We start from the raw sequence: 17,439 nt of genomic DNA, 5'->3' as shown, positions 1-17,439 counted from the left end.
AGTCCTGGAGATCACTCCCATGGGCTCCCTGCTCAGCGAGGAGCCTGCAGCTCCCTCACCCTCTGCCCACTCCGACCCCTGGCTCATGCACCCAATCTCTCTCAAACAAAATCTTAAAAAAACCAATCCCAGGGGCGCCTGGGTGGCTCAGTGGGTTAAGCCGCTGCCTTCGGCTCAGGTCATGATCTCAGAGTCCTGGGATCGAGCCCTACATCGGGCTCTCTGCTCAGCAGGGAGCCTGCTTCCTCCTCTCTCTCTGCCTGCCTCTCTGCCTGCTTGTGATCACTCTGTCAAATAAATAAAAATAAAATCTTTAAAAAAAAAAAAAAAAACCAATCCCAAAGACTAAATCCTAGGTAATGAAATAGAACAAAACCCAAAATTTATAATTCCAGAAGACTTATCTGAAACAATAAAAAAGACCAACACTTCGCATGAAAAGGACACACTACATATCTAGAAAACATGATTCAGATCAATAGGATATACTACATGGTAAAACCAGAAAAGTTTAAAGAAAAATAAAAACTTGGGGTGTCTAGCTGGCTCAGCTGGTACAGCATGTGACTCTTGATCCTGGGGTCATGCATTCAAGCCTTATGTTGTACACAGAACTTAAAAAAAATTAAACTGGGGGGGGCATCTGGGTGGCACACTCAGTTAAGCATCTGACTCTTGGTCTCAGCTCAGGTCGTGATTTTGGGGTCATGGGATCGAGCCCTACCTCAGGCTCCATGCTTAGCATGGAGTCTGCTTGAGATTCTCTCTCCCTCTCCCTCCGCACCTCTCACTTGTGTTCTCTCTCCCTCTAAAATAAATAAATCGATCTTTAAAAAAATAAAAATTAAAAAAATAAAATAGGGCACCTGGCTGGCTCAGTCAGTGGAGCATGCAACTCTTGATCTTGGGGTTGTAAGTTTGAGCCCCAAATTGGGTGTAGAGATTACTTAAAAATAAAATCTTTAGGGGTGCCTGGGTGGCTCAGTGGGTTAAAGCCTTTTGGCTCAGGTCACGGTTCCAGGGTCCTGGGATCGAACCCCACATCGGGCTCTCTGCTCAGCAGGGAGCCTGCTTTCCCCTCTCTCTCTGCCTGTGTCTCTGCCTACTTGTGATCTCTGTCTGTCAAATAAATAAATAATATCTTAAAAAAAATAAAATCTTTAAATAAACAATTAAAAAAATCCTTTGGGAATCCAGAAATAAGACCAACTCACTCAGAAGGGAAAGAAAGATTTTCACTGTTTGGAGAGCAACACTTTACAACAGAATCAATGAGGGAATTTAAGATATTCAAGGAAAAAATGTGAGTCAAGGATTTTATATCCATATAAATTGTCTTTCAAATATGAAGGCTGCAGCTAATCTGCCCAGCATCGATATCATGAAGACTTTTTAAAGACTCTATTAGAAGTAAGCTTCAGATAGCCAAAGACTAGAGAGAAAAGGACCAGGGTCTTGTGGCAGTGATTCACTTACAGCTACTACATCACAAAAAGAGAGACAATCAAAAACTTACGTGCCTCCAGATAGAAGAACGTACCATCACCTATGAAAGTTTTGTCCCTAAATCCAAAACCTGAATTTAATGGAGCTTCTAGGTCCAACTACCAATACCAATATAAAGAGAGGGATACTTATTAGACAACACCACAGGGTTGCAATCAACAAAATGCAGACTGGGAGGGAAAATGTATGAGAAAATGAATGGCCCAATTTTTCCAACAAATAAATTATAAGAAAAAGAAGAGACAGAGGGAAAATCTATATATTAAAAGAGACATTTCAACCAATTGTAAAGTATAGTCTTCATTTGCCTTCTGATTTAAATAAACACACTAAAGCATTTTAAAATTATATTTATGAGGCAACTGGAAACTTATACACTGACTGGATATTTGATAATAAAGAATTATTAATTTTTTAGGTGTTATAATGGTATTACAGTTTTATTTTTATTTTTTAAAGAGCTCTTATCTTAGTAATATATACTTACAGATGAAATAATATGATTTCTGAGATTTATTTCAAAAGAACATGAGAGGGAGCAAGATGGGTGGGGATATAGATGAAATAAGATTATCTGGGTTGATTTGCAATGATGTGGATGGAACTAGAGGGTATTATGCTTAGCAAAATAAGTCAATCGGAAAAAGACAACTATCATATGATCTCCCTGATATGATGGAAGTGGAGATGCAACATTGGGGGTTTGGGGGTAGGAAACGAATAAATGAAACAAGACGGGATGGGGAGAAGACAAACCATAAGAGACTCTTAATCTCACAAAACAAACTGAGGATTGTTGGGGGGAGGAGGGGAGGGAGAGGGTGGTGGGGTTATGGACACTGGGGAGGGTATGTGCTATGATGAGTATTGTGAAGAGTGTAAACCTGGGGGTGCCTGGGTGGCTCAGTGGGTTAAAGCCTCTGCCTTTGGCTCAGGTCATGATCCCAGAGTGCTGGGATGGAGCCGCGCATCGGGCTCTCTGCTCCGCAGGGAGCCTGCTTCCTCCTCTCTCTCTCTCTGCCTGCCTCTTTGCCTACTTGTGATCTCTGTCTGTCAAATAAATAAACAAAATCTTAAAAAAAAAAAAAAAAAGAGTGTAAACCTGGCAATTCACAGACCTGTACCCCGGGGCTAATAATACATTATATGCTTTTGGACGCGGGGCTCGATCCCAGGACCCTGGGACCATGACCCGAGCCGAAGGCAGCGGCTTTAACCCACTGAGCCACCCAGGCGCCCCACATTATATGCTTATAAAAAAATTAAAAAATTAAAAAAAATTAACTGGGTTGATAACTACTAAAGTTGGGTGACAGATACTCGAGCAATGTTCCATTTTTATACATGTTTGAAGTTTTCCCTGATAAAAAGTAAAAAAAAACCAAAACTATGGTCCATAATTGGTTATTTAATAAATTAAGCAATTATAATAATTATTATAGCCTCAATACATATTTGATAAATGAATGAATTTGGACATAGATAAGAATGAATCATTCATCAACAAATATGAAACACTATTGTGGAGAAGACTGAAAATCTAAGAACTTCCATGTTATCAAGACTAGTTATAAGAATGGAGCTCACTCACCCAGGGCGTGGGAGAATGAATGAGCCAGTAACCTCTCTTGAAAAGTCAGGGAAAGAGGGTAGGCAGCTGAAATAAAAAGTGAGAAGCCAGTAAGTCAGCAAAAATTGTGGCATGAGATAAGGTAAAATGAAGTAGAAAACAGTGCCAGAAGAATGAAACCAAATGAAATATGTATGTCAGTTGAAAAAAACACACAGCAAGTATAATGTCCAGCTTCAATATCCTATAAGCACACATGATGGAAGTTTCCACATATAAAGAGAACTGCGATATATTTAGCAAATGCAATGTAAATGAGAAACGTTATAAACTAAAATGGTGAAATATATTTTAAACAAAAAAGCCAAATAAAGCTAATAATATACTGTTGTGGTCTTTCTCTGGAAAAGCAGAAGCCACATGGGATAACCTCATAGTAATATTTGGGGAACTCAACCCGAAGGAAGTGGGTAAAGATAAAAGAATCAAAAGCTCATAAACCCCCAAATCTCCAAGGCAATAATCTTACCTAAAATCTTACTTAAAAACAGACCAAAATAGTCGCCAAATGTTTAGGAAGCTGCTTTGTGGGAACAAGGTAAGAGAAATACATCGGCTCAAAGGGGCACTGCTTTTTTTTTTTTTTTAAAGATTTTATTTATTTATTTGACAGAGAGAGATCACAAGCAGGCAGAGAGGCAGGCAGAGAGAGAGGAGGAAGCAGGCTCCCTGCTGAGCAGAGAGCCCGACGCCGGCTCGATCCCAGGACCCTGAGATCATGACCTGAGCCGAAGGCAGCGGCTTAACCCACTGAGCCACCCAGGCGCCCCAGGGGCACTGCTTTTAAACCATGGCACAGCCTGGGGCTACAACTTTCTACTTCAGAGAGGTACATGACCTCTCTTAGCAAACACCAACAAACTGCCCTTCTCGGGCTGTTTCACTTTCCTCAACTGTTTACGTGTATTTCCATTACCTTTCCTACAAGTGTGTTGATCCCAACCAGATGGTTCTGAATTTTGGCTTAGCTCAAACTTTGGCTATTTAGGAGTCTGTTAAGTTCCTCCACAGGTTAGCTTAGCTGCCTCTGCTCCAGGCTGGAATGCAAGTTGACGTGAAGCCAGGTATCAGGAGCCATTGGTGGAGGAGGAATCAAGCAGAGACAGCAAAGATAGCAGAGACCTGCTAGCCCAAGTCTCAGCTCAAGAAAAGGCACAGAGGCAGGATTAGATGTAAAAGGTGCTGTGATGTAAATTATGTAAAAACAAAGTGGGATGTAAAAGAGGAAAAGAAATGAGACTGTGCAGAATGACTTAATGAGGACTCTTACCTTTAGGTTCTAAAATAAGGATTCAATGGTTAAAACCATAAGCAGTAGGAACTTGGAAGTACAGTGTCCTACTGGCAGTTACTTTACTTGCTTCACATGCCTATTTATAGTTGTTACTACTACTACTCAGGCCCCTAATTGTTACACAAGCCTCACATGAGACTTCTAGAACCGCCAGTTCCAGGTTCAAGTAAAAGTAACATCTCTAGGAGTTAGAAACTAGGGAGCAAAGAGATTACACCTCCATCCTAAATGATTAGACTGTAGCTAAAACAGCCCCTGGGAAGTCCACCAAGCACCCTAAGCTTCTTAGTAAACCTGGTATCTGTTCCTATGAAAGACCAGAACTATCATTTCATTTTCTTAGTGAAATTCCCGGTATCTTCCCTAAGGAAATAAGCAGCTGCAGTCCAGAAAGTAACACACCCAACATTATGGTATTGGAAATCTCCTCTCTAGTCAGAAACACCAAAACCTACTTGGATGGAAGTACAGGAAAACAAAAAGGCCAAAAGTGAATGGAAATGCCTATAATACATTGCACTGGCAGTCCTAGCCAGGGAAAGATTAAAAAAAAAAAAAAAAAAAAAAAAAGCATAAAGATTAAAAAGGAGTCTACAATTTGACAAGGCCAATCTTCAAAAAGCAATTTTATGTCTATACACAAGCAACAAACAATTGAAAAATCGAGTAAAAAGCACCAGCTACAACATTATTAAAAACATCTACCTAGGAATAATTTACCAAGAGATGTTCAAAACTTCTACATTGAAAATTATAAAACACTATGAGAGAAATTAAAAGAAACCTAAATAAATAGATGTTCAAGACTGGAAGAATCAATATTAACTAATTATAACTAATTAGTTATTATTAACTAATTAGTTAACTAATCTATAGGTCCAGTTCAATTCCTACTACAAAGCTAAAATAATCAAGACATTATTCAATGTGCTTTGAAGACAGACAAATAGACCAATGAAACAAAATAGAGAAAACCAAAAGACCACACATATACAGTCAGTTGATTTTCAATGAAGGCACCAGTCCAATTCAATGGGGAAAGTAAAGTCTTTCTAACAAATCGTGCTGGAGGGGCGCCTGGGTTAAAGCCTCTGCCTTCGGCTCAGGTCATGATCCCAGGGTCCTGGGATAGAGCCCCACATGGAGCTCTCTGCTCAGCTGGGAGCCTGCTTCCCTTCCTCTCTCTGCTTGCCTCTCTGCCTACTTGTGATCTCTGTCTGTCAAATAAGTAAATAAAATCTTTAAAAAAAATGGTGCTGGAATAAATATCATATAGAAAAAAAGTAAATTTTATCCCCACCTCACACCGCATACAAAATTAAATCAAGATGGGGTAAACATTAAAGAGTATCTTTACTGGGGCACCTGGATGGCTCAGTTGATTAAGTGTCCAGCTGTGGTTTTGGCTCAGGTATGATCTCAGGGCCATGAGACTGAGTTCCATGTGGGGCTCCACACTCAGTGGGAAGCCTGTTTGGGATTCTCTCCCTCTCTCTCTGACCCTTCCTCCACTCATGTGCTCCCTTTTTCTCTTTCAAATAAATAAATCTCTTTTTTGTAAGGTTTTTATTTATTTATTTGACAGAGAGAGACACAGTGAGGGAGGGAACACAAGCAGGGGGAGTGGGAGAGGGAGAAGCAGGTTTCCTGCCAAGCAAGGAACCCGAGGCGGGGCTCGATCCCAGGACTCTGGGATCATGACCTGAGCCGAAGGCAGACACTTAACGACTGAGCCACCCAAGCACCCCTCAAATAAATAAAACTTAAAAAAGAAAAAAAGGAGTAACTTCACAAGCTTGGGATAGGCAAAGATTTCTTAGAGAGGACACAAAAAGTATATTAACCACAAAGGAAAAAAAAGCAGTAATCTGAATTTCATCAACATCAAAAACTTTTGGTCATGAAAAGACAACATTAAGAAAGTAAAAAGGCAAGCCATAGACTGGTGGAAGATAGTCACAACACATCTGACAAAAGGCTTGCACCGAGAATACATATGGAATTTCTATAATCAATAATAAAAAGGTAAACAACTCAATTTAAAAATAGGCAAATGCTTCGAACACTCCATAAATATAAACAAATGGCCAATAACCACATGGACAGGTGGTTAGCATCACTGTTATCAGAGAAATGCAAATTAAAACCACAAGATACTACTACATTTATATCCACTAGAATAGTTAAAATGTAGAAGTACAATTGACAATACCAAGTGTTGATGAAGACGTGAAGCAAATGTAACCCTTACACATTGTTGATGGAAGTATAAAATGGTATAACCACTTGGAAACCTATATGGCAGTTTCTAATACAGTAAACCCTACAAACTAGAATATTTTCACAAAAAGATTTGCAGAACAATGTTCGTAACAGCTTTATTCATGATATCTCAAAATCAGAAACAACCCAAATGACCCAACAGGGAAATGAGTAAATAGTGGTATATTTATTCAATGGAATAAAAAAAAACTAGTTATATCTGCAATAATATGAGTCTGAAAAATATTACATTGAACCAAAGAAACTAGAATAAAATGGTATGATTCCATTTATATCCAGTTCATGAACAAGCAAAGTTAACATATGAATTGTTCTTATGAAATTGTTCATATGAAAATGTTCTTCAGGGGCGCCTGGGTGGCTCAGTGGGTTAAAGCCTCTGCCTTCGGCTCAGGTCATGATCCCAGGGTCCTGGGATGGAGCCCCGCATCGGGCTCTCTGCTCAGCGGGAAGCCTGCTTCCTCCCTTCCCCTCTTTCTCTGCCTGCATCTCTGCCTACTTGTGATCTCTGTCAAATAAATAAATAAAATCTTTAAAAAAAAAAAAAGAAAGAAAGAAAATGTTCTTCATTTGGGTAGTGGTGTTCAGGGTGTATTTATCTGTCAAAACTCACTGAACTGTATACTTAATATCTTTGTATTTTACTGTGTGCAAATTATTCCCCTATAATGGTAGGAGGGAGAGAAAGACCATATACATTTCTTTTTTTTTTTTTATGGTTTTATTTATTTGATAGAGAGATCACAAGCAGGCAGAGAGAGAGGGGGAAGCAGGCTCCCTGCTAAAAAGAGAGCCCTGATCCCAGGACCCTGAGACCATGACCTGAGCTGAAGGCAAAGGCTTAACCCTCTGAGCCACCCAGGTACCCTGGCCATATACATTTCTGCATTAATTTTTTGTTCTTTAGTGCATAGGCAGGTTGACTATATTAATACATCTGTTTACAGTCACCAGAAATACCAGGAGAGTCTGCTCCTCAGTTCAAACAAGATGGCAACATAATCATACAGATTGAACTTTCTCCAGAGGACATCAATTTAAAAACAGTATACAGTGGATAGTTCTCAGTTCATAGGCCACAGGCCAGTAGGGAGACTGTGCCCTCATATTCATATCCCCTTGTTAGTATCTAATCAAAGTAGATCAAAAGGTCAAATGTTATATTGTAAGGATGAGAGTCAGGAATTTTTGAAAATTCCTTTGTACTTCTTTCTGGACAATCTGTCATCTGCAGAGTGAACTCTGGCTCTGATTTTTATCACTATAGATTAAGTTTTGCTTATTCATGGGGGCACCCGGGTGGCTCAGTCAGTTGAGCATCCAGTTCTTGCTTTTGCCTCAGGTCATTATCTCTGGGTTGTGGGACTGAGCCCTGAGTCACGCTGCACACTGAGCATGGAGCCTGCCTGGGATTCTCTCTCTTTCTCCTCTGTCCTCCCCCCACTCTCACCCCCTGCACCCCTCCACACACACGCATTCTCTCTAAAAATTAATAGAGAAATGAATAAATAAATTTTGCTTGTTCATGAACTTCATTTAAATGGAATCTTCTTTATTTTAAAAGATTTTATTTATTTATTTGTCAGAGAGAATGAGCACAGGCAGACAGAGTGGCAGGCAAAGGCAGAGGGAGAAGCAGGCTCCCTGCTGAGCAAGGAGCCTGATGTGGGACTTGATCCCAGGATGCTGGGATCATGACCTGAGTCGAAGGCAACTGCCCAACCAACTGAGCCACCCAGGCGTCCCTAAATGGAATCTTTAAAAGCACATTTGGAATTTATCTTTTTTGGGACGATTGAGTGCTTCAGTCAGTTAAGCATTTGCCTTGGGCTCAGGTCACGATCCCAGGGTCCTGGGATCGAGCCCTGTGTCAGGCTCCCTGCTCAGTGGGGACTCTGCTTTTCCCTCTCCCTCTGACTCACCTCCCTGCTTGTGCTCTCACTCATGATTTCTCTCTCAAATGATATAAAAAATCTTTTTTTAAAAAAGCCTATCTTGGGGCCTCTGGGTGGCTCAGTCATTAAGTGTCTGCGTTCAGCTGAGGTCATGATCCCAGGGTCCTGGGATTGAGTCCCACCATCACAGGAAGCCTGCTTCTCCCTCTCCCACTCCCTCGGCTTGTGTTCCCTCTGTCACTGTGTCTCTCTCTGTCAAATAAAAAATAAAATCTTAAAAAAAAAAGCAAATCTTTTTTATAAAGATGTACAATTACTCAAAAATACTGGAAATCAGTGACTATACTAAATGTCTAAATCCTCATTAATAATCAAAATAGGGGCAGAGGAGTATGTGACTTTTGATCTTGGGGTCATGAATTTGAGCCCCATGTTAGGTATAAAAATGACTTAAATAAATACATAAACCTAAAAAAAAATAAAAAGTGGTTGAAGAGTACATGGGCAACAAAATCTGTGATGCTAGAATACATTTTCGAAAAAGCATTATAAACTGTTGTAGGAAAACATAAGGTGATATTTATCTTCAATAAATAATACAAATCAAGAAATAGTTTCTCACCTTAAGTTTTGGGTATATTTGGCGCAGAGAATCTGCAGTCCCCCTGTCAGCTTCATCAGGAATACACACAATATCTAGCTTCATTTTCATCTTGAATTCTGCAGATAGAGCCTTTTGGACATCCCTGGTTGTAATGATGATGACTTCTACAGCACAAAAGGGAAAAAGAAGGAAAAACACAAAAACACATTCATTTAGACAGTGGTTTCACCATTTCAATTAAATTTGGTCTGTTTCTAGATTTAATAATAACAGTTAATATTACTGAACCTTTTCAATGTATTTACAGGCATTCTCTCAATTCTTACAACAATCTCATTTTACAAATGAGAAAACTTGGACTAAAAGATATTAAGTCACTTTGTTCAGGGTTACACAACTAGTAAGCAATGGACTCAAGATAAAACTCGTCTGATGATTAGAGCCCACACTTTAATATATTACATATGGAGTGCCTGGGTGGCTCAGTGGGTTAAAGCCTCTGCCTTCTGTACAGGTCATGATCTCAGGGTCCTGGGATGGAGCCCCACATTGGGCTCTCTGCTCAGCAGAGAGCCTGCTTCCCCCCGCCCCTCTCTCTGCCTGCCTCTCTGCCTACTTGTGATCTCTGTCTGTCAAATAAATAAATAAAATCTTTAAAAAAATTATATATCATTACTTGATGTAAAGAGCTCAGAAGAACATTCATCAAAGCAGATACAAATGGGATCACATTTTTTTTTTTTAAAAGATTTTGTTTATTTATTTGACAGACAGAGATCACAAGCAGGCAGAGAGGCAGGCAGAGAGAGAGGAGGAAGCAGGCTCCCTGCTGAGCAGAGAGCCCGATGCGGGGCTCGATCCCAGGACCCTGAGATCATGACCTGAGCCGAAGGCAGCGGCCTAACCCACTGAGCCACCCAGGCGCCCCTGGGATCACATTTTAAATCTTCATTCACTACAAAGGAAGAGCTATCACCACTTCCCACCAGGTAGCCATGAGTACTTCACTGAGGACCACAATGAATGCTACCAAGAGACAATCCCCACTTAACAGATGTCTTCATTTTATCCACATAGCTGGTAACCAATGACAGAAAACTGGAAATCTTTGTTATGGATCTTTGGTAGGGTAATGTAATTCAATGCAACATAATTTGTGTTGCTGATGTCTGAAGATCAGATTTTATTTATTTATTTTTTAAAGATCTTGTTTATTTATTTGACAGAGAGACAGATCACAAATAGAGAGGCAGGCAGAGAGAGGGAGGGAAGTAGGCTCCCTGTTGAGCAGAGAGCCCGATGCGGGACTTGATCCCAGGACCCTGGGATAGTGACCTGAGCCGAAGGCAGAGGCTTTAACCCACTGAGCCACCCAGGCGCCCCTGAAGATCAGATTTTAGCATCTCAATTTCCACTTGTTCCATGATAGTGTTCCAGGTAACAATTTTCTCCCTTTCATCATAATCATACTTTTCTATTTTCTTCCCTTCTCTTTCTTCCTCCCTCTTTCTTTTCCAAATTATTTAATTTTCTTTCCTTCCTTCTCTCACCTTTCTTCCATTCCCTGCTTTGCTTTTAGTACCAACTCATTCAACCAATAAATACAAATACACTTAATATGTAAAGAAAAAATAGGCACTGAGAAGTCAGAGATGAATTCAACATGGTTTCTATTCTTAAGAAACTTAACATGGAGAAATTATGGAGAAATGACTAAGAAAGTGGAAGTGATGGCCTTTGAGATAGGTCAAGATAAATTCAAGACCACTGAAAACTTCTTTAGTACACACTCTGTAAATACTGATGTTACAAAGATGAATGAGGTATAGTAGCTGCTCTCAGATCAGTCTTCCATGCCACTAATTACAGCATAAAACAGGCCTTGGTGGGTACTGAGATAGAAAAACAAAGTGTGATGGAACCATAGAGGACAGGGTGATTGATGCTGTTTGGAACTTCAAAGAGAAGATAACATTTTGGAGAGGACATTTTATTTTACTTTCTTTTTTTTTTTTTTTTGGAAAGAACATTTTAGGGAAAGTGCATAGTCAAGGAAGTAACTGGAAATATGGGACAGTCTAATAACTGGACTAAGACTCTTATGTGTGGATAGAAAGAAATAAGCTAAGCAGGACTACATTAACTTCTCTAAACTCATGAACAATGAAGAAAGAGAACACAGACTTTGCTATTAAATTCCGGAAGCCTGTATTTAGGAGGCTTCATCAATTTCTGAGTGAGCCTTAGTGAGATAAAATTTCCTATGTAATAGTTGTTAAATACACCATAAAAGAAACCCCCAACCACAACTGAAGATATAGCAAGAGTAAAAAGGAAAAAAAGTTACTAATGACAAATCCACAAGGAGTTATTTTTTTTTAAAGATTTTATTTATTTATTTGTTAGAGAGAGAGAGAGCATGAGCACAGGCAGACAGAGTGGTAGGCAGAGGCAGAGGGAGACGCAGGCTCCCCGCTGAGCAAGGAGCCCGATGTGGGACTCGATTCCAGGACGCTGGGATCATGACCTGAGCCGAAGGCAGCCGCTTAACCAACTGAGCCACCCAGGCGTCCCTCCACAAGGAGTTATTAAAGGATAGTATGATATTTTAAAGTGTATTAAAAAGAAAATCTTTTGGAGCACCTGGCTGGCTCAGTTGGTAGAGCATGGGACTCTTGATCTCAGAGTTGTGAGTTTAAGCTCTACCCTGGGTATAGATTACTTAAAAATAAAATCTCGAAAAGAAAAGAAAAGAAAATAGAAAATCTTTTCTTAAATATCTCTTAACATCAATGTCATGCAGACCACTGCACAGAAATATTCATGGGTATCTTTCAAGAAGGCAATTCTCATAGCACAATGAATACTGGAACACAAAACTGTGCCCCAGGACCAGACACCACTTCCATCTAGTACTCAGATTTGCTATATCTAACTATAGGACACCTCAAACTCATTGCAGCCAAAGCTGAATTCATTATATTCATTCAAATTTGTTCCTTGATTCATAATGCCTTTCCTGGTTATCCAAATCACCACCTAGTCACCTAGTCACCCAAGCAAAAAGTAGAGGGAACTCCTCTCTCTTTTTCTACTCTCCCTCCCCATTAATCATCAACTTTCTCAAATGTTCTCTCTTCTCCATCCTTAGTACTACTTCTTTAGTTCAGGTCCTATTTCTTTAGTTCAGTGTTGCTGTGGACTTCTGTATCAATTTCCCAGTTCATCTCCCTGCATGTAGTCCTGACTTCCTCAAATCCATTCGTCATATAATTTCCAAAGCAATATTTCTAAAATGTGCATCTAAGTTGTCAAATTTGTTACCACAAAGTTGTTCAAAATATTTACTTACTATCTTTTTACTGTCTGTAGGATCTGTAGTGATGTCCCCTCTATTTATATATGTATTTAGACTACAAGGTCCTAGAAATCAGGGCCTGAGTTATCTTTTCAATACTGTACCCCTTAATATGTTAATACATTACCATGTACATATAGATTCACAGTTAAGTATTGACTATCAGGTACTAACTTGGATTCCCATTGCACTCTTTCTGGTATCTTTACACGGTTCATCTTTTTTTTTTTTTTTTAAGATTTTATTTATTTATTTGACAGAGAGATCACAAGCAGGCAGAGAGGCAGGCAAAGAGAGAGGAGGAAGCAGGCTCCCTGCTGAGCAGAGAGCCCGATGCGGGGCTCGATCCCAGGACTCTGAGATCATGACCTGAGCCGAAGGTAGCGGCTTAACCCACTGAGCCACCCAGGCGCCCCTACACGGTTCATCTTGAATCATTGTGGGGAGCAGCTCTAACACAGTAATAGTGCTATCTTCTCAAGAACCTTTTTACATAGCAATAGAGTACTGCTATGTTCTTAATTTATAGAGGCCAACAGTCAATGTTGAGTCAATCTCATTCATCCTCTCTCACCCTCATAAAGCTGAAAAATCACTGGGATCAAACATCCCTCAAGTTTTATGAGTATATTTAATTGTCATAGCTCACCTTCAAATCCAACACGCTCAAGCAGGTTCAATGGGTACCAAATTAAAGGTTTGTTCCCAACTGGAAGCAGAGGTTTGGGAATGCTGGAAGTCAGGTCTGTCATCCGAGATCCCCCTCCAACTGCCATCACTACTGCTTGAAATTCCATTTTCACAAACTGCTGTCACAGAAAAAAAACAATTAACAGGAAAAAAAATTATAAAATTCAAAGCACACACAGTATTAACCCTACTTCTACTTAGGTTATTGATACTCATGTCAAATGTGACATTTCCAACTCCAAAAACCACAGTAAGAAAGTTTCCGTAGCTATAGGATAAGCATCACCTTTATTATATTTTTTGACTCACCGATATATACTCTCAGCTCCAGCCAAGGGAGATGGGCTGAAGGAGGCATGTGAATTAAAGAAACTTGGCCCTTTCCCTTGAGGTGCTCACAATTAAGTGGAGAAGACAAATTCAGTAAATTAAATTATAATATACTATGGTTAATGTCACAGTAGAGATATATCCAAGATACAGTAGGCATATAGTCTCAGTCTTCCTAGAAAAGTCCGGAAAAGTTTTACAGTGAAGGTAAGATCTGAGCTGACTTTTTTTTTTTTTTTAAGATTTTATTTATTTATTTGACAGAGATTACAAGTAGGCAGAAAGGCAGGCAAAGAGAGAGGAGGAAGCAGGCTCCCTGCTGAGCAGAGAGCCCGATGTGGGGCTCGATCCCAGGACTCTGAGATCATGACCTGAGCCGAAGGCAGAGGCTTTAACCCACTGAGCCACCCAGGCGCCCCCTGAGCTGACTCTTCAAGGATTAAGTTTACCAAGTGGTGTGTGTGTGTGTGTGTGTGTGTGTGTGTGTGTAATAGAATAAAACTCAGCCATCAAAAAGAATGAAATCTTGCCATTTACAATTACATGTATAGAACTGGAGGGATTTATTCAAAGCAAAATAAGTCAGTCAGAGAAATACAAATACCATATGATTTCATGCATACGTGGAATTTGAGAAACAAAACATGAACATAGGGGAATGGAAGGAAAAATAAATTAAGATGAAAACAGAGAAGAAGGCAAACCATAAGAGACACTCAACTCTAGGAAACAAACTGAGCATTGCTGGAGTGGAGTACGTGGGGGAATGGGGTAACTGGGTGATGGGCATTAAGGAGGGCACTTAAAGTTATGAGCACAGTAAACCACTAAATTCTACCCCTGAAACTAATAATACAGTATATGTTACCTAAACTGAATTTAAATTAAAAAAAAAATTTAAAAAGGAGTTTACAAGTGGGCTTCTGATGAGTTATTTCTTGAAAAAAGAATTAACAGCAATTAATACAAAATATATAAATAAATATAATATATAAATATATAAATAAAAAATAAATACAAGCATATTAGGTCTCTGAAAAGTATAAAATGACTTAAAATGTCTCCAATAACTCAGCCATCTGCTCCCATCTTTTCATTATCCCCAATGATGAAAGATATTGCTATAAACACAAATGCAGGTTTGCATCTGAATTTGCAGAGCCCAGTGGCAGAAACAAATCAGATTAATTCCTTTTTCTAAACTCAAGGTAATAAACAAACCTGTTTGACCTTCAAAATAATCTCTTTACAGGCGCTACCACAGAAAAGATGCATAGTAAAAGGTCATAAACTTTACTGATTTAAAATAAAAGTACTTCTCACGGGGCGCCTGGGTGGCTCAGTGGGTTAAGCCACTGCCTTCGGCTCAGGTCATGATCCCAGGTCCTGGGTTCGAGCCCCACGTTGGGCTTTCTGCTCAGCGGGGAGCCTGCTTCCTCCTCTCTCTCTGCCTGCCTCTCTGCTTACTTGTGATTTCTCTCTGTCAAATAAATAAATAAAATCTTAAAAAAAAATAATAAAATAAAAGTACTTCTTGATTTACAACAAATGATATAACTTTTTTTTTAAAGATTTTATTTATTTGACAGAGATCACAAGTAGGCAGAGAGGCAGGCAGAGAAAGAGGGGAAGCAGGCTCCCTGCTGAGCAGAGAGCCCGATGCCATGTGGGGCTCTGGGATCATGACCTGAGGAGAGGGTAGAGGCTTTAACCCACTGAGCCACCCAGGCACCCCTGATATAACTTTTTAAATACAAGTATGAAATGCAATGTTCAGGAAAAAAATTATTTGACAGTAAATTGGCTAATAATGTTGTACCTTTATCCAAAATTATGATAATCTCTAGGCCCCTCATCAATATTTAAACTGCAGCACTTAAACCCAGTACACCCGAGGCACAAAGTGAAGGCTCCTGCACAACATCTACAACTTAAAGATACAGTAATTTGGGGGCACCTGGGTCGCTCAGTCCATTAAGCGTCTGCCTTTAGCTCAGGTCATGATCCCAGGGTCCCAGGATTGAGCCCCTCTGCGGGCTCCCTGCTCAGCCGGGAGCCTGTTTTTCCCTCTCCTTCTGCTGCTCTCTCTCTCAAATAAATAAATAAAATCTTAAAAAAAAAAAAAAAAAAGGTACCATAATTTCGATTCCAGCAAGCATTGCCTCAAGATTAGAATTTAAATTCAGTTTGGCTGGCACTATATAATTCGTATCACATCTGATGTTATTATGAAAAGAACATTGGCGCTTTCGCAGTCAAAAGACCTGAGTTTGAGTTCTGGTTCTACCACTTACAGGCAAGGCCTGACATTTAAAACTCTAAGCGTCCTCAGTTCCTAGAAGGGAACCTGATACTTAAGTTCACAAACTCTGACTGTCAAATGCCTCAGTGCCGCAACTCTGGGTGATGGGAGTCACCTCTACGAGTCTCGTTAGTTAGGTTCCCAAGCTTTTGGGGGGGAGGGTGTTCATGGCATCTCAGACATGCTTCCATCATTGCAGTTATTGCCTCTCTCTTTGTAAACTGGTGAGATAAAACACTACCATAATTGGTCTTTCATCTGGAGCTTGCTGTATTCCCATTTGATTGCCTTGCCCCAAACAACGAAAAACAGGCAGAATAAATAAATGAAGGGCTGAAGTGGAAAGAGTTCAGGTACTCTGCGGAGTGTCTGGTCCCCGATCTGGTTCTCGCTGTGACTTCAAGCAGATGCTCCCCTCCTGAAACTACTCTCCATCTGTTGCACAAAGTGGCTGGCTCCCTTCTAGTTCGGCCACTTAGCTGCCTGCCCGGTCCTGGCAGGGACTCGAGCTGGAGACCCTGGGGCTCTGCACCCTCGCCGGCCCCATCAGGCCTTCCTCGGCCGGGATCAAGGAGCCTGCTTCCCCCACATGAAGCGGGACCCCGTGGCCCCCACCGCCGTGTTCATTCCCAACAGCCAGCTCGTAAGGGGCCTGACAGCGCAAAAGCCGCAGCTTTACCTCTCAACTCCCGGCGCGCCACAACAGCTCCCAGCTCTCCCCACGCTCCCCACGCCGCCTGAGACTGACAGCCCAAAGGCGCAGGCGCGCGATGGCCGAGCATATCGATGGGACGGCAGGCCCGCGGAGCAGAGAGGAGAGTCGAGCAATAGATTACGTACCGAGAGCTTGCGTTCCTCTGGGAGGAAAGGAGGCACAGTGGTCTGTACCCTTTCGTTCATTCACAAGTCATCAACGCCCATTGAGTGTCCTTCCTAATGCTGCGCTCCTGGAATCCTGGAACAAGTCACGGTCTCTTGCTTCAAGTTCTCATTCTACGACCTGGCCCCGACTATTACTACTGGGCTAGCCAGCTAGACAGTGGAGAAATGTCTAAATGCCCTTGCAGGCCAGGCTTTCTAGGTCTGCGATGTCTAAGGCAGAGACTCACATCAGCTATGTGAACCAGACTCTAATGGTATTGAAAACAATCACCTTTAGTCATCAAAACTGTGGGAGGGGGGCGCCTGGGTGGCTCAGTGGGTTAGGCCTCTGCCTTGTGCTCATGATCTCAGGGTCCTGGGATGGAGTACTGAGTCGGGCTCTCTGCTTGGCAGGGAGACTGCTTCCTCCTCTCTCTCTCTCTCTGCCTGCCTCTCTGCCTACTTGTGATCTCCGTCAAATAAATAAATAAGATCTTAAAAAACAAAAAACAAAACAAAAAAATAGTACAGAGGCCAGTAGAGAGGAAGGGAAGTAAGCCAGATGGAAAGTGAATGATGATAAAGGTCAAATAGGCAGAGGGAGAGAGAGTGGAGAATTCAGATTGCAGGGGTCTTGTAGGCCATTGTGAAGACCCCTTGAATTAAGCAGAGGAGGGACATGATAT

At 40.9% G+C, this 17,439-nt stretch overlaps 1 protein-coding gene across 4 annotated transcripts in view; it reads right to left on the bottom strand.

The window, feature by feature from the left end:
- The window catches only part of EIF2B3 (eukaryotic translation initiation factor 2B subunit gamma), a 129,611-nt gene extending 112,952 nt beyond the window's left edge, over positions 1-16,659 (bottom strand). The window contains exons 1-3 of one of the 4 annotated variants that reach the window (XM_047726476.1): positions 16,572-16,659; positions 13,220-13,379; positions 9,231-9,376 (exon numbers count right to left, since the gene is read on the bottom strand). In XM_047726476.1, the coding sequence (XP_047582432.1) occupies positions 9,231-9,376; positions 13,220-13,367 (294 nt within the window). In that variant the 5' untranslated portion in view covers positions 13,368-13,379; positions 16,572-16,659. Of the gene's footprint in view, positions 1-3,097; positions 3,164-9,230; positions 9,377-13,219; positions 13,381-14,503; positions 14,523-16,571 lie in introns of those variants that run through there. The other 3 variants (XM_047726477.1, XM_047726478.1, XM_047726479.1) reach the window with 3 other exon arrangements.
- Between the last annotated feature and the right edge of the window lie 780 nt (positions 16,660-17,439).

The sequence above is a fragment of the Lutra lutra genome, chromosome 4, assembly GCF_902655055.1.
Source record: "Lutra lutra chromosome 4, mLutLut1.2, whole genome shotgun sequence".
Classification (NCBI taxonomy): Eukaryota; Metazoa; Chordata; class Mammalia; order Carnivora; family Mustelidae; genus Lutra; species Lutra lutra.
This window is presented reverse-complemented; position numbering and strand designations above follow the sequence as displayed.